The sequence below is a fragment of the Xylocopa sonorina genome, chromosome 8 (genome assembly GCF_050948175.1).
Source record: "Xylocopa sonorina isolate GNS202 chromosome 8, iyXylSono1_principal, whole genome shotgun sequence".
NCBI classification, from domain to species: domain Eukaryota; kingdom Metazoa; phylum Arthropoda; class Insecta; order Hymenoptera; family Apidae; genus Xylocopa; species Xylocopa sonorina.
Genome location: NC_135200.1, coordinates 5,693,601 through 5,719,514, shown reverse-complemented (window position 1 = coordinate 5,719,514; position 25,914 = coordinate 5,693,601). Strand labels below are relative to the sequence as shown.

The following is a 25,914-nucleotide window of genomic DNA, read 5'->3' as shown; positions in this document are numbered from 1 at the left end:
GTAGCGATGGAAATGATGTACTCGCGAGCGATATTAATCATATTGTATTGTAGTAGTCATATAAAACGATCGCTTACCTCGCGAATAGCTTGGCTTCTGCGAACGACATCCGCAATATTTACGTGTTACAGTATTTAAGGAAGTACTATCGTAGGTACAATTTTTGTACTATCGATGACTGTTGCGCTACACGAATAAAAGTTTCTATGATTATCGAAAAGTTCGCGTGAATTTTATCTCAGGATTGACAGACCGTTCTAACCCACGATCGATACACTAAATAAATAACTTGAAGCGACACGTGCCTCTGAAAATTTGATAGTGTTTTATCTTTCGACGTTCCTCCATCATGCGAGCGTAAAATTTTAAATGCGTACGCAAACATTTTCAAACGCGACTGTTTGCGTTCCCATTTAGCGGTATCTCCTGTTACACGGTTAATTATCAAGTATAACGATTTCGCGGAAAGAGAAAATCTCTTAGATAAACTCTTTTGATATTACAATCCGTTACACGTACCATTCGAATGGGACTCTCTCCGTTCGTCCCGTTGAAACCCTTTCGAGCAACGAGATACGTTCTCGCAACGAGGCCCCCTCGAAGATGATCCAACGTCTCACGATTCTCTCGCCTTACTCGCTTTCCACGTTTCTCCTCCTTCCTTTTTCTCGTTTTCTTCTAGTTTACCTCTCGATAACACTTAACTGGGGACGCGTTCGGAACGATTCAAAGGCTCGCGACTGTTGATTCGTCAGCGGGCACTAGATGGCGCTCGATTCGACCGCCAATGGGAGGGCGCCAATGGTGGGGCCAATGGTGGGGACAGTGGCATGGCGTCGATGTGCGCGCGCGCCTCTGTGTACGACAGGGTGAATGTCACTTTGCGGCCACTTGCTTCCTTATCGCTCGACAAAGAACGCTCATTATCCTTGGTGATTTTATTATTGGCCGCGTCTCGTGCCGAGTTAACGACGTAGCGGTATAGTGCAGTGGAGACTGGTTACCTACGTCTTCCGACCTGACATGCGGCTCACGATCGCCTTTTTGAGGTTAGAACACGAGCGTGCGGCACCGCGCCGCGACGTCGCCCCGCGAAACACGTCCGCGTTCATCGTACACGCGTACGTTTCGATACACCGTCTCTTTTACCTTCATAGATCCTCGAAGAACGTCCCGCGATTCGTATTATTTATAATTCGAGGATGGTATCGTGGACGATTTGGGTGTCGCCTCGAACCAGCCATTCCCGTTTCACTCTTCCTTCGTCCCCCCCTCGCTCCCGTCCCCAGATAACGTTTGATCGTCGTTCTTTTTTATTTAATGTTTCCACATGGGAATGAGTCTTGCTCTGTCCGACGCGGTTTCATAAATTAACTTCGATCGAGCACGTTCACGGGTATCCCCTCTGCTACCGTCAATTTCCATGCTGCCTGTGAAATACCGTTTGATGGAAATTTATGCGAAATAAATATGCGTCTTTTTACGCTCCTCTCGTCATTTCTATACCGCTGCGACACATACCGTGCCGTACAACTTGGAATTAACGGTCGTTATTTCATTATGCCGTGAGTCATCCGGTCGTAATATGTGCGACAACGTTTATCCAGCCGAAAGAACATTGTATTTAACAGTTCCTAATTGCATACGTTTACTACTTAATCGCTTATATAATGCGATCTATATTCAATTTTGTTTACTTCTAGAGTTACACGTTATCGTATGAAGTAACAGTTGTTTCGTTGCATGCACTTGTTTAGAGTATCGCGATAAAGTTAAATTGTTGCATAATTTATTTGCGCCGTATCGAGTTTTTGATCCTGTTTCGCTGCGCACTTTCTGTTTTTCTTTTTTCTACGTTTGCTTTTAGGCTTACTTTAATGCTGCGTGATATATTTCAGATATCGGTTTATTGAACCAGTTCCAACGTTGCATTGTGCTCGCACTCGAGTGCAGGCTATTTCAATTTATGTATTTTCATCAGCTGACTTTCTTTTTTCTGATAACCTTTCATTTCGATACGAACAGTTTTCAATTCTTATTCTTTCTCTATATTCTTCTCTTCTAATATTTTTAAAAGACAGGAAATATCAGTTGGGAATTTTGCTCGAGGATCGTAAGGTTTTGTTACTCGTAAAAACCGCAGAGAAAGTAATACGAATATCACGATCGTTCGTCGTCGGTTTCGCTTTCTAAATTTTTACCACGGTTATTTCTTAACGCTATGCATTACTCGTGCTGTTCCGCGATAAATTCAAGTGAGCGTGACAAAACTATTTGCTCGGCGATTCTAGATACACAGGCACTAACTTCCGGTGGCTTAAGTACCACCATTAAAAGATGTTTTCAGCTTTTATTTTCAACGTTTCCAACACTTATACCGGGACCGTTTTTTATTTAAATAATAGCAATTAATATTAAAACCGTCCAATCTGTCGAGATGACGAATTTCAGTATTCTTTCTTTTTTATAAAAAAGAAAGCTTTCAATATTTTTTCTTTTTTAAAACTACAACATTTTAATTCTATTTACAAATACACTTTAAAGATAAAGTCCAATCACCATACTAAATCCACCATAATCTAACGTGGATCCAATAACAGAGTCTTTGATCGTCCATCCGCAGCAGAAATTCTATCCAAAAACTTGATCCACTCTTTGCAACGATATTTCCTCTCTTTCCTCAGATTCGACGCTCTGCTATGGCGTCAATTCACGCTGTGAGATTGTAAACTGTCTAAACTAGCTTCTCGAAACGGAAGCGCGAGACTCGGAGGCGAGATGAGGAAGAATTCGAGTCAGGGACAAGGGAAATCGGAGGAAACGAAGGAGGAGACGAAGGACGATGCGAAGGACATAGAGGAGAAGTTGAAGAGGGTCGACGTGAAACCCTCGTCGGCTACCGGCCTTTTGGCGAAGAACGCGATACTGTTACCCAGCGGAGTTGCTCGAGTGAAGCAACTTCAGGAGCCGAGGGCAGTTAGCGAGACGGGACCATCCTCTTCAGGCTCCGCTACCGGTGAGTTAACACGCTGCTCGTACAGAAATAGGCCTTTGGGCTCGCTTTCTAAATCAGTTAAGTGCGTTCGACGTGTATACTCGTTATTGTTTCATTTAATTAATACACCTTCTAAGGGATTTTTCTGTTCGCGCTTCTCTTTCAATCAAGTTTCTCCGTAATCTTTCCTCGAGTGCGGAACGAACATATGAACAACCTAGCTAATGTAACGTGTTATGTTGTACTAATTAATTGCTTCAGTAATAGACATTAAACAACGTTTATAATGCCCAATTACATTAGAGAAGAGTGATTGAAAAATTGGAGATTTGAAGACAAAAGTGGATGAAAGGTTTGATTTTATTTCGTTCTTGAATGATGACTAGAGAAGAGAATTAAACTTCATTTTTCTAGGAAAGAACTTTTGCTGCTGAATGTTCAATGGTGCGATACAGAATTGAATCCCGTGGAATCGAATCGAAATGAAACTTCCGTTGCTTAGAAGTTATCTCTACATTGATGCCATTGTAGAAATATTACGGTACTCCCGGTCCCTTTGTCGATACGAATATTTTTTTACGCGCAGCCAACTGGGAAGTAGAACGTTCTATTCCTTCCACACGCAGTTCATCCTTCGCTTATTAGGCCAGTCTCGTTATCACAAAGCCACAACCGCACTATTTTCTTTAGCACGAGCCACGCTCGCGATCTAATTTGGAAACGAGCAGAAATCGATGCGAAGTTCCGCGAACGGACCCGTAACTTCCCGAAACTCGAATCGTCTTCAAGGTACGCAACAGCATCCAGGCGGGCGTTCCAACAAATTGCAACGCTGATTAATTGCCGTTCAACACGGTTTAAAATTAATTAAACCTCGTCCATTAGTCAAAACTTTGATCAACTTCTCCGGGAAACTCAATTTGTCCTTGTCACTTCGCCCGAAACGCCTGCTCTACATCCACAGAACGTGCAACGAGAGAAGAAACTACTCTTTCGATTATATCGCTGCAACAACGACATCGTGCGAAAATTAAGACCATGGTAAATCTCAACACATTGCTCCAAATTACGAACAACACCACACCACACTTCTTACACTAATTACATACCCCACAATTAGTTAAGAATTACAGAAACCGTAGGCGTTCGAATTACTTTCACGAGCAACTGTAAATAATTGCGAAGCAAGAAACTTAGTGTCATTGTTGCAGCAAACTGAGAGACACGCGTCACTATCCCCGAAGAAACCGATTTAACAAGCATGGACGCAAAAGTGTTAACGAATCGTTCCCGAAATCAAGTACGTAGACCAAGAGGAGAAAGAAAAGAAAACGCTGAAGAAGTACCTAAGGCTCGATCCGTGCTGCAAACGATCCATCAAGAAACAACCAACGAGAAGCTTCGTCAAAGAGGATTCACCCTTCATCTTTTCATCGTGCATCGTTCACCTTTCAACCCCCATTCCACGAGCGTAGCAATCGCGTCGAGCACCGACCGGGGACGGTCTCCATTCACCGCAGCGATCGATTCCCGAACGGTATCATGCCCGGCTCGCATTATTGGGTCAGGATAGGGCAGGGCAGGGCCGATCGGCGAGTACATTTTGTCCCCTGTCCTGTCCCGATAGTGAGAGTCGGTCTCACCCGTGGCGACGAGCGGATCGACGCTTTCGAGGATTTTCTTTTTCCTTTCGTTTCTTTTTTTTCTTTTTTTTTTCTTTTTTTGGTTAGGAGTGGTCGTTCCCGATTTGCATTATTGGGTCAGGATAGGGTAGGGCAGGGCCGTTCGGCGTGACCATTCTGTCCCCTGTCCTGTCCCGATAGTGAGAATCGGTGCTGGATGGAAATTGCGAACGACTGCAGTTTGTTGCGTTTATAGCTGGATCGTGGATATTTTATTTTAACCCTTAGTGTTCCGTGTGTTTTCTTTTTTATTTTTATACCACTGTCAACGATTCTGGCGCACTTTTGTAGCGGAGAGTCTGAGAAGAAGCCTTAGTTTGCGTGGAAAGAATTATGCGTACTTGCGACGATGACATACTATCCTAAGTGGAATCTTTTAAAGAACATTTGACTCCGTTGCGGAGCGACCGGATATTGAGCAAATCAGCGAGATATTGAAAATATTCAAATTGCAGAGTACGTGGGCAGTAGGAGGGTGAGCGAGCCTCTACTTTGATTTTACTTCGTTAATCGTGTTTACGACATGCAAAAATATTCAGAATATTCTAATTAGAACGTGCGGAAATATTGAAAATGTCGAAATTAAAGTAGCTGACGTGGTAATTACAACGTGAAACAAATATTTAAATCCTACTTTATTACTTGCGTTTAGAGAAACATGAATTTGCACAAACTTTCACATCTTATTGATTAATTATACACTTCAGCCAGAAGCGTTTATTTTATTGCCATTAGTCGGCTGTCAAATCTTGAATACCATTTTTCATTTGCTTTAACAGTTGATACATACGCATGTATATCATACATATATGTTTAATGTAGGACTTAAGTCTCTGATGCAGCCAGCAGACTATTGGGCATTAAACTTAATTATCTACATTGTATCTCAATTGGTTAAAGGAGCCTTATTTCAGTTCTGGCATCTAATCAATCGATCTTTCTTCTTCATTCTCTCTCAAGCGATTGTATATATATTTATTTAAATCGCCATTATAGTAACCCCCGATGTAGCGTGTTAGTTCATTCTTATGAATAATAAATATAAGACATCGAAGCGAGCTAGTTATCCGTACAACGAACTCTTGCAAACGTATATCGCTTAAGGAATCCTTCGCTAAAAAAAAAAAGCCACAAGTAGAAACCAGAAAGAAATCAAGAATAATTACATACATAATTCGCGAGATAGTCTCGATTTATTTCACAGATATCTCTTTTTAGACTACTCGCGGAGATCAAGCAGTAACAAACCGGTTTAACTGAAAATGTGTTAGATTCTCAGTATAACGACGTTACTATTGCTTTCTATCAGTGCCTCTGCAAACGGCAGCGAGCTTGCCATAATAAACGATCTCGGAGGCTCTTCCAAAGAGCGAAGACCGCTTTCGAACGGCTTCGCCTGAAATGTTCGTGTCGGTTCCAGTCGATGTGCTGGCGAACCAGAAGCGTCTTACGATGCCTCCGCGTAGTTGTTCGATACTCTGCTATTTATAAGTTCGCGACTACGTGAGTTTAGTTGAATATTGATCACGATCGAAGCTCCCTCGTCGATTCACGTCTGAGGAGCCTCGTGTTTTGATAGGCAGCGGTCGTGACTTCTGTCGAGAGGTTCCGTTGTTGATTTAATGGTCGAGGTCAGGGCTAATGTGCGACGAGCACGCTGCCAGTGAGTAACGAGCGATGAGAAGGGTGTTATTCAATCGCCGATACGGGGGCAGTGGATGTTGCTGCGGTACTCGTAACATCATTCAATGGTACAGAGATAAACACGTCCGTCGTTCTTATCAAACGTCCTGTTTCCAGTTCTGACTTTGAAATATTTTATTTTTCTGTCGTTTTATGTTACAAAATTATCACGTTGGAACCTTACGAACCATATGATGTCCTTTAGGTATAAAATTATCGTAGAAATAAAAATTGAACAATATTATCGAACAGAAATGAAAAATAATAAAATTATGAAAATCTTTCGTTCTTTGATTAATTAGAACTCCAGGTCGCGGGGTGTTTACAAGGTGAATTAATAACCGAGACAATGTTTGCTGTGTCACGTCTGCTTTTTATCTCGATTCTTTTGCGTCAATAAACTCCTCGTGATGTGTGCTTTTATTTTTGGAACCTTCCTGTTCTCAGTTTTGTTTTCTCAGCTCCAGAGGTTTCGTATCATATCTACCATTCGCGTTCTAAAATCTGCTGGGATCCTCTCCTCGGTAGTTTTTATTACACACGCAAAAATGCAATGAAGCTCGTGTTCATGTAAAATTTTGCAAATTTGAAACACGAGCTGCGATCCGCGTGCCTTTCCTTGAGAAGCGTTGAAATAAAGATTCCTCTGTATCACTTGCTCACCGTTTCTGTTTGACACAGTATTTTCTTGTTCCAACAAAGTGTGAAGTATCGAATGTTCGCGAATTTTTTTATCTAAAGTCGTGTTTTTTAGTCGAGGATCAATGTCCTCGATGGAAATAACCCAGCTACAGACACCTCTGATTGAGAAATCGAATTTTCCCGGTTACCGGACGTCGACCGATCACTTCCTCAAGCGACTCCGCTCTTGAGGGATGACGGCTCGCATGCTGGGCAAAGATCGAGAGGATAACGGCGTTATTCAGTCTTTCACGAGCTAAGAAAGATGTCATGAATTTCTGATTTGCGACGATCTCAACGGAGAGTCGTTTCGGAATTCGTTCGAGATTGGAAAATGTGATTTCGAATCGGAGATCGAGAGCGAACCTTCGCGTACAGTTTGTTCCCTGTTCAAACTCTGTTTGAAGTTTAAATATCGGGACGATTTAGGAGTTCCACTTGGATTTTCGTGAAGCATGAGAATTGCGGAGGGCAGGCTCGTATCGCGACGTGTAACGTTTGAAATTCAAAGTTTCGTCGCGTTCTGCGTTAACCAGACAATTACCCGTTTGCCTGGAAAACTGTTCACGTTAAATATGACAAGATCAAGTTTCCTCTAATTAGTAAAATTGTGTCTCATTAAGTTTAAAGTAGTCGCAAGAGCACCACTTAACCGTGAATTTCTTTATCAACCTCGTAGACTCGGAGCAGGTATTTTTATAATCATTAACAGGGGTCGAAGATCAATCAAAATTAGATGGAATTAACTTTGAAAGATCTGATATTGAATGAAGTCCCTGAATCAGTAGATACTCGAAGATACGATACTCGCTTAGAGGCAATCTCAAGGCGATTCTGACCCTCAAACCTACAATCGAAACTGTTTGTATATCCGACCTCTGTCTCGAGTGGTAATGCCTCAATATCCACAGACATTTCATCATGTGTTCCTTGTGTCACTGTAAACATTTACGTTTCGAAGATGTACGCAAATTCTCTTCTATACACTCTATATAACAACGGTTCCCAGCTCAACCCTTTGCACTCGGATGTCTCCTCCAAGGGGACATCAGAATCAATTAGTGATCTCTCTGAAGTTTCCTATTGGAAAGGAAATTTTCTATTGCTGGTAGGTTCGAGAAGGCGTCGAGTGCAAAGGGTGAACTTACATGCTTACTGCATTTCACTTAGAAAAATCTCTGTTTTACAAGTAGGATATCAGGGGTAGATTCCTCCGCAATACGAATTCTTACGGTTGCAAATTGAAGATTAGTTCTGAAATAGAGAAAGAACCGTAGAACTAGGAGGAGACCCGTCGATCTCAGCGGACAGAGAGCCACGCGCTTACTGGCGAGAGATCCTGCGTGTTAGGCAGGCGGTAGCAACTATATTGATCTACCTGTCCGAGGGCTATATCTGTCCGCGTGTTTCGGTGCAGTACCTTCCAGTCCACCAGCAACGCGGGATCAACGTTTCGTCCTCTCGCTGCTTCTCTCGCGATCACGTCCCACCGAAACCTGTTCACGGTTCAGTGTGTCGGTGTATCAATTAACATCTGCGAATCGTTCTCTGTCAACCGGTCGCCGTACACGCGATACATCATCCTAGAGACCTCTGTCCGGCTTGGCTACGCATGTACACATCCTCGAGGTTCCTTCGTGACGCGACGGTTGAATTAGCATTCCGAGAACAACTTCCCGTCAACGACTTCCTTATTTACGACGAACGCTACTCGGCCTTGCCAGCCGGACGACCGATTCCAGGTGACGCGATAGACATAAACGCGTACGTAAACTGGCGCGCAAAGGAGCTCATCATTTACCCCGGTATAAACTCCGACGGACTAACGCCCTCTGCATAAGTGTAACGCATCTTTTTATTCGTCGACCCTAACAGCTATTAACTCCATCAGCCGTGAGTAGTCTAGCTAAGCACGATAATTAGAGGACGAAACAAGTGGGCAGAAAGTGGACCATTAGATTAGAATATAGTTTATCAGAAATCTTGAAGGAGTCTAGAAATTATGTGAGCGTCTATCGGAGATCGGAAGAGGACGCGAATCTTTCGTGTGACAGTCGCTCAGAACCGTTCACCACGATGGACCTTGACTGATTCCTCCGGTTTCGCTTAACAAATCACGCGACTTCGCACGCAGAGGATCCCGTTTGTGGTGCGGATTGTTTGGGCTGGATAAAAATCGATCGACGGTGCTCGTTGCTTAAACAAAGTTCCTGAGGCTTTCGTTCGGATATATGACGACTCTCGACGTCACCACGATCTCGTGCAGGTACACGTTCCCGCCGTTTCTCTGGCCCTCGTTCCACCACCCCCTTGCAGCAACGTGGCTATTGTTTCATCCATGGTTCGACGCGAGTTCTTCGCGTGCTTTCTTCTCTAAATTTCCGCTGCTTTTTGCCAGACCGGTTGTTTTCAGTTTGCTGGTGCCAACGCTTGCGGCTCTGACACAGGACATTTTGAGAGGATGAATTTACGCTTCTGGGGAAAGGGGTTGCGTTCTTATTGCGAATGGATTCTTTGTGTTTAATTTTGCAATTCTTTATTCTAGAGTCGGTTTTCGTTGCTTCGTTCAAAATATATTTTTATTTATCCATAGTAATAAAATTGGGAAACTTTTTCTCTACCATTGCAAAGGATTCGAGTCAGTTTGTGTATGAAAGGACGAAAATGAAATTAACTCGAGCTTATTATTCAAGAGCAGTGTACAATTTAATGTTTCTAGATACAGTATTGGAATTAAGTATATATTTCTTAATTATTGCGCCATGTATAACGACTCAATGGAATTTTAAAGAAGTTTGTTTCGAGATTTTGTCTCGCCCATCGCTTGTTCATTTAATCAGTCATATGCGCGTAAAATTTCGTTATCTTCTTCAAAGAGAGCATTTTAATACTGGCACGATTAGTCGAATACTTTTTCAGTAATAAAATTGCACTCTTTCATGATACATTTTGTGGAACGTGCATTATCCCGGATACACAGTTTACAATCCGTCTTTTCACGTTTTACGATGAAACTCAAAATGGTCTTTAATTTCATAGCTTACGCGTTCGTTGCGGTAGAACGAACAAAGGTCTGTTTCGTTTTAACGACGCCACTGTCGGGTAAAACTGCAAATTGCCTTTTCCTGTTTGTGTTTACATTGCACCGTAATATGCGCGCAATGAAGCTGATTAACTGACTCGTTTCCCAGACGGAATGTCGTTCGTAAAGATGGTCAATAAAGGCGAATTAATTCGTCTTAATCGAACGGTTAAACGATAAACGGCTATTTAAAAATAAGTTATCAAATTCCATTCGATTATTCTTCTACACCACTATACGATTTATCTGCCGTGTCACGCATTTATCACTTCAATGTAAACTTGTATTGTTACATCATTGCACACGCTGTTGTAAGATGCCAATTAATCAGCTAGTAATAATTTACTGCGTCTAACTTGCCACGCAATCATCGACTACAACTGTTATCCTCGACAAATAAAAACGCAAATTGGACTTAAGAAAGGCACCAAGCGACAGAAAAGAACAGAAAAATATTGAGAGACGATTGGAAATCAATGAACTGTACTAATAATGTCGCGAGGCATAGAAAGAAGAACAAGCCTGCGTATCTATTATTAATAAGTCGCGTTTCTCTAGTTAAAACATCCTTCAGTCCAGTCGTAAATTCAGTTCTCGATATATACGTACATATAAAGGGGTGACTCACGGCGAAATAAATCCCTCGCGTAAACACGAATCGATACCTCGTTCTTCTCTTTGAAAGGTTCGTTTCTGAAACGCAATGCAATTTCTATGCAGGAGGATGATTAGAGGTCTGCGGGCAGTGACGTTTCGATGAGAAAATGCCACGATGCTGCGGCGCGTCTTTGGTTTCCGTCATGGACGGCGACGGGTCTCCGCAGAGTCTCGGTTTGCAGATTCAGGACGGTCAGTAATTAATGATTTAAATTGCCTATTCAGCCTTAGCCTTCCTAGCCGCGAAATTGCGTGTAAGGGTGCTGTCAACGATGATATCGATGATTCGACGGTACCCGAGGGTGTATATTGCAATATGGCGACACGTTGGCTGTGAAAAAGGGTCGAATCGACTGGTGCACTTTGTTATTTGTTAGACGAATATAGTAATTAATAAGAAGGTCGAGAGGGGCTTCGTTTCTGAACAAATTTATTCAGTCGAGTGAACAAACAGATTGAATCTCCTCTAGAATCAATTTATTTGGAAATTAAGCTTCGCGTGGAAACATACTTTTGTCTAGGTTCATCCTGTGCGATCGATAAGTGGTTCTAATGCACGCTTTAATCGAGTCGATAGGTAATGAATAATAAAAAATGTAAGAATATAAATGCAAAATTAATAAATAGAATCGAGCACGTTGATCGATTATTTTGGCTTATATTAAAAGGCAAGAAAAATGACTAATGACCTGTTACTAAGGTAACAAGTGTCTATTAATTTTAGTCATTTTTATGTATAGGAAAAGAGGTTAAATTTTGTGGAACGACTCGCGATATACTTCGATGAATTCTTCGATGAATTCTTCGATGAATTCTTCGATTAATACGAAGCTTTCGCGAAATGCTCAACGATGTTTGCCCGTCTGAGAGGTATTGTCAGTCAAAATGCATATCGCACGTGTTATGTTCACCAAATGTCATGATATTTTTAAAATATTTTCTACGACAAAAAATAAAAGTGTTATACCGCGTTGGCTGAATTTCGTTGATCGTAATGGCTGCAGCATACGCGTGGAATGGGAATGCGGATTTATTTGGTTATTTGTCTCGTATCAATTCAGTGATTACAATTCCCACGTCCGAGCAAATAACACGGTCCGATAAAAAATATTTGTTCGCTGTACGAAAATATGAGAAGATATTACATGGTAGAATTTTTGTATCAAGCGTAGCAGAAAAAGAAAGTTAATCAACCGATCTGTAAGAAGAACTCTGTCTTAATCAATAAATTCCTTCTAAGTCAGCACGCTTAGTTTTCGAACAACGAACATGTTTTCACTTTCGTATTATCAATGTCCATAGATAAGATTTCGTGCTTTCGTACACATGGAATTATTACCAGATAACAAGTCGAAAAAAAGAAAAACAGATGAGATTGCGTAAGAAAAATGACCACGCTCCTGATTTTTCTTTCGCGCAAAAGAATTATCGACTTTCTAGCAATAGTCGCTAATCAATTCTCTATTGTTAACAATTGTTCGTACTTGTTATTAATCGCAGGTAATCCTAGGAATAAAACGGCGTTAGCACCTGGCCACAGTTTGATGGATTGGATTCGACTGGGCAATTCTGGCGTCGATTTAACCGGGGTCGGTGGCGTTCCACGAGTGGTGACCATGTCCGAGTTGGCCAGGCACAATAAACGAAACGACGCTTGGGTGGCTGTTCGAGGTACGATCTTCCAAAGATTTGCTAACTTTTTTTTTCACGGCCAGTAGAGACTCGCAGAAGCAGAATTTCGTGTCTTTGACTCGGTAGAAAACGAGGATCATGGTAATGTATGATAATCCGAGTCGCTACGAGACCCTTCGAAGCACCCTCTTAAATATTTATGCGTACTTGTACGTACTTGTGGACGTAGACTTTCGAAACTACATCTGAATACGTAAACTCGTATTTTTCTTTTAACACTTCTTTTACGTTTCTCCGTCCTCCTTCGCTTCGCCACGATTCCTCCACGATTGTCATTTTCTAATAAATAAATAAATTTCTCCTACCTCGCAATCGTGCCTTCCAAATGTTCAAGCTTATATACACAGTTGGATATTCGAGTTTGTTACTTGTTTTATCGTGAAATGGGAATCCGTTAAATAAATATTTCCGCTCCATTAAACCGACGGCCTCGAAACGCATTCGAGCAGCTGAATTCACCCGGTTATAATTCGTCGAGCAGGAGAATTTCCATTTAACTTGGGAACTGTTCATCGCTGACTCATACGCGGACCCAGAAACAGTTTACTCGAACAGGGAAACCCGATTTCCTCTAACGAGATTACTCGTCGATCCCCGGCCCGCGCGCCAAAGGGTGTTTGGATGCCTCGTTTAATTGAAACTAAATCGAGGAAACGAAAATCGATTGCTGCGCCAGAGGAGAGCCTCCGATCTCGTTTGCTGGTAATGGCGATTGATTTCGGTGTAATCCTACCTTTCGCTATCGTTCACAACTAATCGCTTCTTTCTTAATGGAAATATTTCTATTAGAAAATTATGGATATTCGAAGTCGCACTGATTCAACCCTTCTGCGAGGCGATTAATTCGTGCCGCGTTCTATGGAAACCGTGCCGCAAGAAACTCAGAAGCAAGTAAAATGCAAACATTTATCACGTTCCGCGTTATCAAGTTACGATGCATACGGTTGTGAAATTAAATTTTATTCGCGTTATATGAAAATTATGTTATAGAACGGTTTACTGTATTCGCAACTGTTTCGAGTTTTCCTGCAATTATTCGTATACATTATTGCAACGAACGTGTAATATTCATATAATTACGTATTCTCTTTCTCCTGTTGATAACAATACGATATATTAATTTAAACATTATTGGCAGAAGGATATTCTGAACACTCGAGGTAAATCAGTGAGCGATTCGTTATTTAATTGGTCGCTTCAGAAATACTAAAAATCGATCGAGCTATCTGGATATTTACGGGTGATTCGCAAAAATAGAATCCCTTAAGGGATTTGTAATGACAGAATTAGACGTATGTGCTTTCACGTACGTCAGCTGGAAGTGGAGTGAGATAACGGCGTCTAGACTAAACTGGAATTAAACTTGATCGAGGTTCATTTGGATGAGTTTTCATTATATAATATAAACATCATTTGCACACGTTACAATCATTGTTTAAATTCCTCTCCCTCTTTCTTTCCCTCGATGCGGATTGTATATAACATAGGCACGTGGGTTTGAAATATTCCGAAGGATACATAACACCAAGTATTTTTAACAGCTATTGTGATGATGTTAGAATTGAAACATTTATTGCGCGAACGATACTTAAAAATAAGAAAATATTTTCAGTACGTTCGCTGGTTAAAACCAGTCGCCGTTGAAATGGAAATATTGAATTATACGAACAGTTTGTGTACCATTTCTATATCTGGCGGTAATCGATGCCGCGGGTAGGTCAATCGCGGAAAAACGTCTTCTTGGTAGAGAAGAAAATGAACCGTGGTCACGAAAGGCAGAGGCCACACGACGCGTTTAAATAGCTGGTGGCACGTATTATACGAGCTACCATCCGCTTTTAGTTTGATTAAAATTTACTTTCCTCGTCGGCAACGCGACGTTCAATACTTAAATATTTACCCGATGCCCGTCACGAACTCTGCCCTGGCTATTTTAATTCCACCCATGAAATTTGCTCCCAATGTTCCCCTGCGATCGCGTACGATTCCGCTGTATTAAACGAACGATGGTTCAGAATAACTCTCGTGAAAGAGGAAATACTGTTTTAACGCTCTTGTTTAATAATTACAAAATGGCACAGCAAGAGTAACCTAAGATTCTCTACTAAGTCTGGAACTTTGAGACCTAGAAATTCAGATTCCATGGCATTGAAACGGGTAATATTTCACGAGTCCGTCATCCGTCGATTAGGCTTTCCAAAAATAATTAATATTTTACGACGAGGATGTCTTCACTTCGTGATAGAAATTTCTCTGATTTCTAAAACCTTTCTTCGAACGTAGTCACTGTCCCAATCGACGTGGCTGTCGAACGTATAGGCCCCTAATCCTCCTTAGTCGTATGCGAATAGGATTTTAATAAAAAGTAATTTTAAAATGTAAATGTATTTTAGTCACATTAACTGATTATTAATTAACTGCGTGAAAGTTTGTTTTTGAAGGAAGCATTTGTAGTCAAGATCATTGGTTCCACTTAATCACTATGAGAGTAATTTATGACGAGATTGGAAAGTCTTTTCATCGATCATCTCGTACCTCTGTTTTCGATCGATAGAATTCTTGGATCGATAACTTGTCTCTATGAATAAAGTAGTTAATTATAATTGTTACAAAGAATAGTAATAACTTCCTACTAATAATGACGCACTAAATCCGAAAAAATTCATGAATAATTTTAAGCGACATAGAAAACAATATAAAAACATGACGACACTATGCAAATACTACATAAAACAGGCAACAATTCATTTTCATATCAATCACTATCTCCGTTCTATTCCAATAAAAAAAGAAAAAAAAAAACTGTGATCAGTTATACCTGTCTTGAGTCAGATGGCTTTCTGTAACCGAACTCGTATCTCCATCTGTTAAATATCTATTGAAGAGACCTGGTCAAATAGTAATCGCGAACATTTTTTTCACACGCAGGTATCGTGTTCAACGTAACGCGCTACATGGACTTCCATCCGGGAGGTGTGAACGAGTTGATGAGAGGCGTCGGTAAGGACGCCACCAAGCTTTTCGACAGCGTAAGTTCGCCAACGTCCAACGTCGAACCGGATCACGGAGGCTGTCCGTCGTTGATCGACGATTGCTTTTTACGTACCCACATAGGCTGTTCGTTGCAGGTGCACGCTTGGGTGAATTATCAGAGCATCCTTCAGAAATGCGTGGTGGGAAGGCTGAACCGTGGATCCGTGAGCGGCGGCGCCTCGTCGCCTACCAAAAGCGTTGTCTCCACCACGACCTATTGTTCCCCAGCGACGCTCAGTTTGATAAGAAGTTGCACGAGTGAGTAGGCCTACGGTCGGATCGATTTCTCTTTCTGTGCCGTTCGTGTTGATAAAAGAGGCGAGCGGTGGCAGACTTTTCGTTCAAAAGAGGATTTCCGAACGAGTGGACAGGGAAAAAATTATTCGACGAAAACGAAGCGCCTCACGAGTAAAAGAATGTTCCTTTGTTCGTCGAGTAATTTTTTTGCGAATTTATTATCTGAGGCTGGAGAGTTGTATCCTTTTAAAAGGGTACCAATTGAGAGGGATGACGAGTCGAAAAGTTGGGCAAATCTCGAGAAAAGTTATGTCTGTCTCAAAACTTAACTTTTGCCCCCTCGGAGGGGACATCAAAGTTGATTAGTGGCTGCAATACAATTTTTTATTTCATTTATATGAATTTAATTTGAATAATTTACGATTAAAGCGGTTCCAGTTCGTACGATCAGCCAGGGTAATCTATCAGACAGCGGTCTATCGAACATCAAAATGGACTGGAAGCAGACATCCAACGCGATCACTCTGTTTTACCAAACATTGCGCGACTATTCAGCTGTGAGCTATCAATTAAGTATGCTAAGCAACTCGAAGCTGGTCTTCAAGCTGCTCTTTGAAAACGACATAATAACCCATCAGCTGGAGTTGACAGGGAAAGTACAATGGCCACCATCGTGCATCAGGGACTTCAACACAATGGACGTACGACACGATGAAACTTACATTTTATTTAATAATAAATTATTTCGATCGCCAATCTAAATCCGCGTTTACCAATTTTACGAAATTTTTGGAAATGCCCAGAGCACCGAATTCTCTCCTCTGTTGCGCAGATCGATTTTACATTCCCGAAACAAGAGAAGGAGATGTGGAAGTCTCAGGGTAGCCAAACGATATCCAAGGAGAGAAACACGAACAGTCGAACGTACAAGGAGTACGAGATAGTCGCGAACAAACCGCTCTCGAAATTCGTTCATCTGTTGGTCGCTCGTGCGAAAGATTACATGCAAGTGGTACCTATTAGCAGGCACATAGAACTCAAAATGACGATCAAGGGTGGGTATTTTAGAAGGAATTATTCCTACAAAAGAAATGGTTTTATAAATATTATTCGGGGCACTCTGTTTCAGGGATGGAAGTATCGCGAATGTACACACCGGTCCCACCGTGCCTTCACCCGGATAACATGGCGCCGAATTACAAGTGCGACTGCCTGTGCTTGATAATCAAGAAGTACTCGAACGGCGCGTTAAGTCCGTCCGCTACCGCTCTTCAGATAGGCCAGACGTTCTTAATAAGCAATGCTATAGGTGCCTTCGTAGTAGAAACCTTCAGTCGCTACTCTGTCGTTAACATGCTCGCGGGTGGCGCGGGCCTCACCGCCATGCTTGGCATCGCCCAATGGGCCCTGGCCAGGCAGAGTGTGTCAGTATTTCATTTTATACATATCAATATTCTTCGACCTTAAGACACGTTAACGAGGGTTCTTTAAACTTGGAATTTCTTCTTTAATTTACGTAAAAAATTCTCTATCCTCGGTTCCATCGTGTTTCCTAGAAACCCTTGGCGACCGTTTGCGCAATGTAGCTTGGAAAATGCTGCTTTGGAGGCTTTCAGTAGTACAAGTGTCTTGGAGAACTGATATTGCTAGTTTTTGGTAGCAAGTAGTTGTATGTAGTTCCCTCAGTAGGTAGAAAGACGCGTTGATATTTGGTGATAATTGGTGTGTCCCCACCCCTAAATAAGCTAGCTGCTTTTTATTTTCAATTGAGGGAAAGTAGTCTTGAAAAAGGAATATTTAGAATCCAAAAGACTTATAAGCAATTGTCCATGACAATTTTCTGCTCCCCAGGTCCTAATAAAATGTTCATTACTTTAGAATTTAATTATTTCTAACAAATATGTAATCTTGCAACATTTTGTTAATTTTTCATCATTTTTCGGACCTTACAGGACAGCCATAAATCTTCTCGTCTTCAACAAAAACGAGGACAACATGTTCTACGTGGCAGAATTGGAAAAGGCTACCGTAAACCCTAAGTGAGTGTACTGATTAATTGTTCCTACGATTGTTCACTTTGATTCGCAATTTTTACGTGAGAAATATCGTCGCGTTTCAGGTTCAAAGTTATACATATCCTTTCGGAAGCTGAAAGCACGTGGAAGGGTAAACGTGGAACGTTGTCTGGTGATTTGCTAAAGGAATTGGGGGTAGTAAACTCTCCTCACGCGTGTACCTTCGTATGCGGGCCTGGAGGGTTCGTGGAAGCCGCGAAAGTGTAAATAAAACAGACTTAACTTATTCCTTACTAATTTTTCTACATTTTTTATATTGAAAATGATTAAAACAATAATATAAGCCACGGGTCCTGAATTTTCTGGTTTCAAAATTGTGCTTTTAAAATTCAAATGTCTATGTACAAGGTGATTTCACTACTCGTGCGACTCCATCTGTTTTCGAGTTTCAATCAATAATAAGAGTGAAACTTCTGTTTCTCTGAAAAAAAACAAAAGTCCCAATTTTCTCTGCCATTCTTGCAAATTGGACCTAGGTTTATACGAACATTTTTGTTGTTTTCGAGGAGTAATATCAGCTGTAAACATTTGTCACACGAGTAGTGAATCACCCTGTATACCAATTATATTTATATTTCAATAAGCTATTCGAAAAGTTGATAGAAAAATTGGAGAAAAATTGAAAGGAAACACTGTTCCATTGAAATAATTATTGAATCAAATATTTTTCAGATCTCTTGAAAAAGACAAGTGGAAGCAGGACCAGGTGTACTTGTTTGACAATTAGGCGTATTAATCGAAAGTGTGCCCCCCTCCTCTTTTGATACCAAACGTAGGGACACAGGCGAGCACGTGGAAATCACACACCCCCTCGAGAGAAAATAATTACGTGTCGTGCTCTCGAATTTAGAAAAGAAAGAAGAAACACACCTTTTGGATACTTTTACTCCTATATCCGCCCACAGTGTTAGTATCGTGCGCGCGGTGTACCACGAAACAAAGATTCACCAAGTATTCGAGCATAGATCGTGTACACTGAACGCTCGGAGAGGATACGAACCGACAGAATTTCTTCTTTTTAACTAGAAGCCATCCTCGATTTTACTTGAGAACGCAATCATCTCTGATTATAGAAATTATTCGATATGAGAATGAAATTTTTCATTTGGAAGAAATCGACATAGATAATTATTTTAATTAGACATCCGATACCTAGGGTATCGGGAGAAGACTAGGATCGTTATTTATTTATTTATTTTTTTAAATAACTTGTCTCCGACTTTTGCCATTGAGCACAATGTCTACGTAAGCGCAAAATCACTCTCGTATATTTGTACTTATTTTCAGTAGCAGTGCACACTTTGTACCATATCTGCGAAAAAAAAAGAGAGAAACAAAAAGTAGGAGTAAGGGGTTACTAAACGCAGATGAAAGTCTTGAGATTCTATACGGGACGAGTAACGCGTGCAAGCGTCCATGCACTTTCTATACGATTCGCGAGGACACAAATTATTTTTACAAACGGTTCGCCTTTTAATCTATCATCCAGAGAAAACAGCGCGTGTATTTTGAACGATTTTATCCGAGATTATCCAGAAGTATTTTCAGACGTAGGCCAATCCGTAACGATCATGGTGCTATTTCTTAAAGCAAACACCCCTCCGAACTATTTTAAGACGAGAAGATCCACCTTGTATCGAAAAATTCCAGACATCAGTTTCTCTTCTGAATTTCCACGTCATAAATTATTGGGCTCTCGTCGGAGGAAGTTCGTGCCGATTTTTAAATAAATAAGTAACTCTTATACTTGATAGTATAATCAATTTTAGAATTTTTTATTGTTTCTAAAGGGATTATATTTTATTTGATTAGGGATGGAAAATAGTTTTTTTAGAGCATTCTTTACTTTTTAGACAGTCTAATTTCAGTTTAGACACGTAGCAAACCATTTTTACAAATGTATTTGTAAAAGAATTTCTTTCTTAACATCGTGCCCCTCGATTATTATTTTCTTCAAAGGAACATTGTAGAATCATTAATATTTTCTTCCCCACGGATATCGAAAATAAAAAAACTGCCAATAAATTCGACCAACTATAACAAATCTACTTATGAAGACACAGGAAGAAAAAAATGATTTAAAGTACACATTGTCGCGATTCATAAGTTTGCATTTACACGCATATACTTTGGCAGAAAAATCTGGACTCACCCGCGATTTATTTGAACACGTCGAAATGTTATTTGTAATAAATTGGCACGAACCGGCCAGACAACTCGGTGGAACAATTCGTATTAATGAATCTTGGCCCTTTCCACTTGGAAACAAAAAAGCGTGCCAAAACAGGGGCCTTAGAACTTGGAGCAAACATTCGGAATCGTCATCGCGTACGTGGCCTAATCGGAGGAACGTTTCTTGAAATCGAGACTTGTCCGCAGGATTGCAGTTCTTGAGATTGTCTACTCGGTGGAAAAGCAAGAACTAAAATTTGTCGCGCGCGGACGTTAAGAAGGGTAAACAGGAAATCCGTAGGGGTATTTTTTACCGATCACGCGTGTACTCAAACTCGACCGTGTACGATCGTTCGTTTCGAAGATTGGTAGGAGTCCTCGTTGCGAGGCGGACACTTCGTTTTAAACATATTCGAGTACGGACCACTTTCTGCATTTAAGTACATGTTACAACCCATGCCTATGTGTATGTATATGTGTGTACATAGTTGTTACCAGAAATAAATGAATATTTGATGGCTGCTCGTCCTCTGTTCTGCGGATCTTCACATTTCACCACCGTAATTTTCGCTTTCGTAGCGATACGTACGAATTTGTCGATGTTTGCCTCGTTCGATAATGTCTTGCAGTTAAGTACGAAGTGAATGTTATCGCGGGGGAGGATCGAACTTTCCAAGAAGAAGGGACATTTTCATTTTTGATCACGGAGCTTCTTTCCATAGTCTTGCAAAGTTTCGAAGTTAAGAGAGGGTGAGGGTGACGAGGGTATCAAGTCGTTTGCAATGTAAAACGTGTTTACGTGGTTTCGCAGGCGAGCTGGATAGACCACCGAAGACGGTATATATGTATATGCGGATAAATATTCGAGTCCCTCAGTCTTGACACTGTACGCCGTGCAAACTGAATTAAATTAACCGACGTAATTAGCATGCGAATGAACATTAAAGCTGTCATGCTATAACGTTGATCCATAATAAACCGCGACGTAAAATATACTTAAACTGTTTTATATTTAAAAACAGCACTCTGGCGATATTAGTCTGTAAATAAAATAACGACCAATTTATATCATCTCGCAAGTGTTCGACGCGAATCAATGAGTAAATGAATAATTAAATTAGTAATAAATCGGACAGATATTGAAACGCGATTAATTCGTCGGAAATAACGCACAATTCTCGTATGCAATCTAAACTAAACAATGATCGAAACGATTAAAGCGTTAAGAGAACACGTTAAGCCCGATTAAACGGTTATAAAAGTTCAAAGTTTAACATCGAGATAAATAAATAGAACGAGAGGGTAGAAGTTGAGCGAAAGCAACGAGGTAACTTCAGCATGCGGAAGATAAATGGAAACGCGATCTTGAACTCCCCAAAAACTTATCTCGCAGAACTTTCTATGTAATAATAATAATAATCTCCCCCCATAGGGTAGCTCGCATGCCGTTCAGGGCGTTCATTTTATTGATCGCGGAAACTTTTTTCCCGCAACGTGACGTAATATAACGGCGTCGAACGAGCGAGTTTTTGGCCGGGGACGAAATGTGTCGCGATTCAATTTTTGGCTTCCGGTGGCCCTGACCTTGGCTGGAGTTCGCACTGCGAACTTGCCCCGCGAGATATCGATCTTCGCGGCCGGAAGGTCTCCTCTGCTGCTCCCTGAGCACCCTCTTCCGCCGCGCGATCACTCAATCTTGCCAGGGGAGATTTTTACCGTCGACTAGTTATTAGACGCTACGAGGATTTATGCGCCGTAAACTTTATTACCAAAGATGTTCGCTGCGAGTATCGTTGCATCTCTTGGATGAGGTATTGTGGACAGAATTTGTTTCTGTCACTCTTTTTTTCTAATGAAAAGAAACTGCTGCGAGTCCGACAAACTCAATTGCCAATATTAAATACTTAGTTAATAACGCTTGTGATATTAACTATTATACCTTTATTGGCCTACTTTTCGAAGAACTTTACTCTAAATATTTCTCCAACGAGCACGGGGTGAGCTTTTTAACGAGCGGTTCGCGTTGGGTTCGCTGATGGTCGCTCTTCCCAGTGAAAGGGTCAAAACTCGAGCGATCGTTCGAATTCCACGGCGCTCGAGCTTTAATTCGAAACTCGCCAGTTTTCCACGAAGAATCGCAGAAAATTTCTGATCAATTCGAAGCGTGCGATCGATCGGGAAACTCTTCGAGAAAAAGCGGCGATAAAAACCGTGCTGGAAGCAGAGGAGAATTGCGATAGTGTAACGAGGCCGATAAAAGCGTGATTTCCTCGAAACACGCGAAGATCGATGGTTTTCTATCGTACGAGAGAAACAGGAGGGGAAGGCTACGCACAATGGCCGACGATTTTTCAACCGAACGATAACGCGAGCGTCGCGTTCTCCGCTGCGCGTACTTTGCGCGAAAAGTTTTCTTTTGTCCCCGTCGTGGGAACGTTCATCGTCCACGAAGCTACGAGGTTCCGACTTTTCAGGGTACGCGAGTGATTTCTACGCCATATGGTGCCTTCGAGCGTCGCCTTGTCTCGCGAAGAAAGAGAAATGTTTTTTCTTTCGATCGATTTGTGTCGTAGACTTTGACTATTCTTTGGAAAAATTGCTTTTCTTAAAAAGTATTCTTAGAAAAGTATAGAAAATGTTTAATAAATAAATAGAAACGATAATATCACGAGATACGTGCATTGCATATTTATCATCTCGACATCTAGCATTTGGAAAAGTAAAGTAGGACCAACGCAAGATGAAATAACCGAGAAAGAAAGTGATCCATTGATCGCGAAGTCTGAGGATCGACGAAACGCCGCGAGCTTATCTTTGACATTGTTTCCTCCGAGCCAGTAATTAATCGCTCGCCAACCCCGCAATATCCGAGCGACGCGGATTTAATTGACGGACTGCGCGAGCCAGGAATCGAGGCCGGCTCGATCCCGATTGTTCGACACGGAGTAGTTAAAACTTAATGATATTTGCGCGGCGATTAATCGCCTGCTGGCCCGTTTCTCGAACATTGTTTCAAAACGGAACGAGCCGATCGAACAATGCACCACGATGCAGAAAACGGCGGTTATTGTTCCGCGGAACCATTCTTCCCTCGACGTATGCACGATGGCTCGTCGTCGCTAGAAAAACTTCGCATCCCGATGGACGGTGGTACTTTGATCGATATCGCAAAATTTTACTCGTTATTCAGCAATCTTCTATTAAAGTTTCTGTGGCATCTTTGTGTTACACTAACATTTCCCAAAGCGCTGGTGTATAACGCGTTTTTCGTGAATTTTTGTCATACGATACGAATTATCACGACTCGCGATAAATTAATAAAAGGTACGAATATTAAGAGCGGATTAATTAAACGAGAATTAAAAATTTCCGTTAAATTTCAAGCGTTTCGATGTTCAGCGGCATATAGCGTGTATCTCGTTTAAGCAAAACGGGGTTGAATTTTTAAATTAAAAAAAAAAATGATACGCAACGCGTCCCAGTTATCCCGGAAATTCGTCGATACAATCGACGGAAGTTTCGACATCAACCCCGCGATTAACGAAATTCTCGTTCGCGCAGAGTATCACTCGATTCCAGTGGAAACTGTATACAAGCATCGAATCATTTGAAACTCACAAGTACACAGCGAACCCGATACCAAGCTTCTCTAATTACACCTCTTTAGAAAAGCGAGACTACTTAATATAGTGCCGTTCGATTTCGACGAAACTATGCGCGGTAATCGAATGGACGGTTCACCTAATTACCTCTTCCCCTAAAACAATTCCATAGCCGCGGTGGGAAATGGAATTTAATCAATTAGAAAAAGCCGCTCGAACTTACTCAAGAAGAGTATCTAGAATCCTGTTTCCTAGTTCACCTGAAAATTTTGTACATATACATCTTGACTTACTCTTATTTAGTTTTACACGTTGAAAATAAATTTTCGCTGCAGTCGTTCATCTCCTAACTGCCACTGTAAAAGATTCAACGCGCCATACTTTTCTTCCTTAACCCTTTATACATCATGGAGGAGATATCCTGTGACCACGATATAACGTACTAACTTTCACGCGACTGGACGAGATATTTCGCGTCCCAGTATTCTTCGTACGACGTTGCTGCGCGATAAAATATTTCGCGTTCACCCTTTGGTTAAATTTTAAAACGAGAAATTTGTTTGCAGGAACGTACCGTACCCTTTATCTACCATTCTCAACCCTCTTCCATCAATAACGAAATATCTACCCTTTCCACTGAACTCTGCATTCGAAAAACCCAATACGCAAGTACACTTCGCAGTACTGCATCGATGTTACCAACTAACGTTGATCATCCGAGAGGGTTAATTAAACGAACCTAAAATCAACCAATTACAAGTACCTTGGAACCACTCGCTCTCGAAGATCAACTCGGAAACAAATTCCATGAAAACCACCCGACGCATCCTCGCGAACGTGCTTATTAAAAAGCTGAATCGAACCCGGTGCAACATTCTTCTTCAGTTAATTACCAGCGTTGCTCCGCGGTCGTCCCACGCACGAATTCAAGACGAGGGACTCGTCGGTAGCGTTCCTCCTCGAAGCCACCCCCGCGTAATCCCACGCAACCGTCGAGAGTATATCGGACAGGGGGTGGCTGGGTTGGCGAGGAGCGTGGGCGGGTGAAATAAGAGGGAATCGCGCGTGCACGTCGAACGGGGAAGAGGGTGAAAGAGCGGGACCAGGCGTTCGCACGGAGGGGCGGAAAGGACAGGGATGCTGTGGGCAGAGAGCGGTTTCAGTCGCGCGACGGCTTTCGCCCCGGCCAGTCGATCGAGCTCTACTCTCCGACGGGAAGAGAGGCACCCTCGCGTCGCGCAACATGGGAGCCAACAAGGGTGGCCGCGATCCATCAAGGGTGACGCGCGACGTGATCGCGGCGGCACGCGACTAGTGCTCGTTCCGATCGCGCTGTGTGTGCTCGAAGGGTAGCACCGCTACTCGAGCGAATTGCTGTTCATTCGAACCGGGAGAGCCGTCGAGTTTGGTACTCGGTTACGCGGTGGCTGGGTGACACTTGGGTGCCCGCAACCACCTGTGCCAGTTGTGCGAGGCTGCTCGCGTTTCTTTTTGGTACCAATACGCGGCGTGATAGACGCTGCTATGGGGTAATGGAAAACGATGTTCCTCGCGTAGTATGCCGTTGCAACTGGCTGCTTTCTAAGCTGCTTTTTATCATCGTACGTTCGTGGCTCTTTTGTTTTTCCGTGTCGACATCGTATTGACGAGCACCGTATTGTTGGTGCTTGTTCAATATTTTTCTGTAATGGACGACGCAGCTGTTTCGGGTGCATTCGTGGTTGTTTATTTTCGATAACATCTGTATTTTGTTTTTAGATGATCATTGATATCGTTCAGTCATTTGTAGGAAAATCTGGAACTTTGTGACTGTTCTTCGTTCGATGCGAGGCACATGTGTGTATACATTTGGAGTCATTGAATTTGGAGAAATTCGTTTTTTCATTTCATCGATTTTCACGTTACTGCGTCAAAATTATGGGCACGAGGGACGCATGAGGGTTAGCATTGTTAGTGCCATTGCAGCTGCAGGCGCCGTGATGCTGGTTTCCGTACAATCGCTTAATTTCAGTTGTTTAAAGTCGAACTCCCCGTCAAACTCCCTACTGTGTGCTGTACGGCGCTTACAGTCGTCATTTGTGGTCTTCTATGATAAGCCCAGGCCTTTGACAAATTAGCAAACATTGTTGCACAGTATAATAGAAGTTGTACTCCATCTCTTAACCCCGACTTTGGGTCAGCTTCCGCTTAAGTAATTGTGTCCCCGTCTCTTGACGAGACTTATTAGTTTCGAAACAGAGCTTGCTCTTTATTATCCATTATTACGAAAATTAAACTGTACATTAATCCTTCATCTTTCTCAACAGTGGCGTTCTTATTTATT

The 25,914-nt window shown here is 41.8% G+C and overlaps 1 protein-coding gene across 4 annotated transcripts; it reads left to right on the top strand.

Annotated features, from left to right (window-relative positions):
* The first annotated feature begins 827 nt into the window (after window positions 1-827).
* LOC143426148 (cytochrome b5 reductase 4) lies at window positions 828-18,615 on the top strand. Of its 4 annotated transcripts, none has more exons than XM_076899358.1 (11): window positions 828-1,049; window positions 2,685-3,016; window positions 12,281-12,451; window positions 15,401-15,501; window positions 15,601-15,763; window positions 16,172-16,443; window positions 16,575-16,797; window positions 16,872-17,166; window positions 17,695-17,781; window positions 17,862-18,020; window positions 18,490-18,615. In XM_076899358.1, exons 2-11 carry the CDS (start codon window positions 2,779-2,781, stop codon window positions 18,542-18,544), a joined length of 1,764 nt encoding a protein of 587 aa, XP_076755473.1. In that variant the 5' UTR covers window positions 828-1,049; window positions 2,685-2,778; the 3' UTR covers window positions 18,545-18,615. The 4 variants fall into 4 exon arrangements, with proteins under 4 accessions (XP_076755473.1, XP_076755474.1, XP_076755476.1 ...); XM_076899359.1 differs by lacking the exon at window positions 828-1,049 and adding an exon at window positions 10,844-10,972 and having other exon boundaries at window positions 2,880-3,016; XM_076899361.1 differs by lacking the exons at window positions 828-1,049; window positions 2,685-3,016 and adding exons at window positions 8,857-8,934; window positions 10,844-10,972.
* The last annotated feature ends 7,299 nt before the right edge of the window (window positions 18,616-25,914 follow it).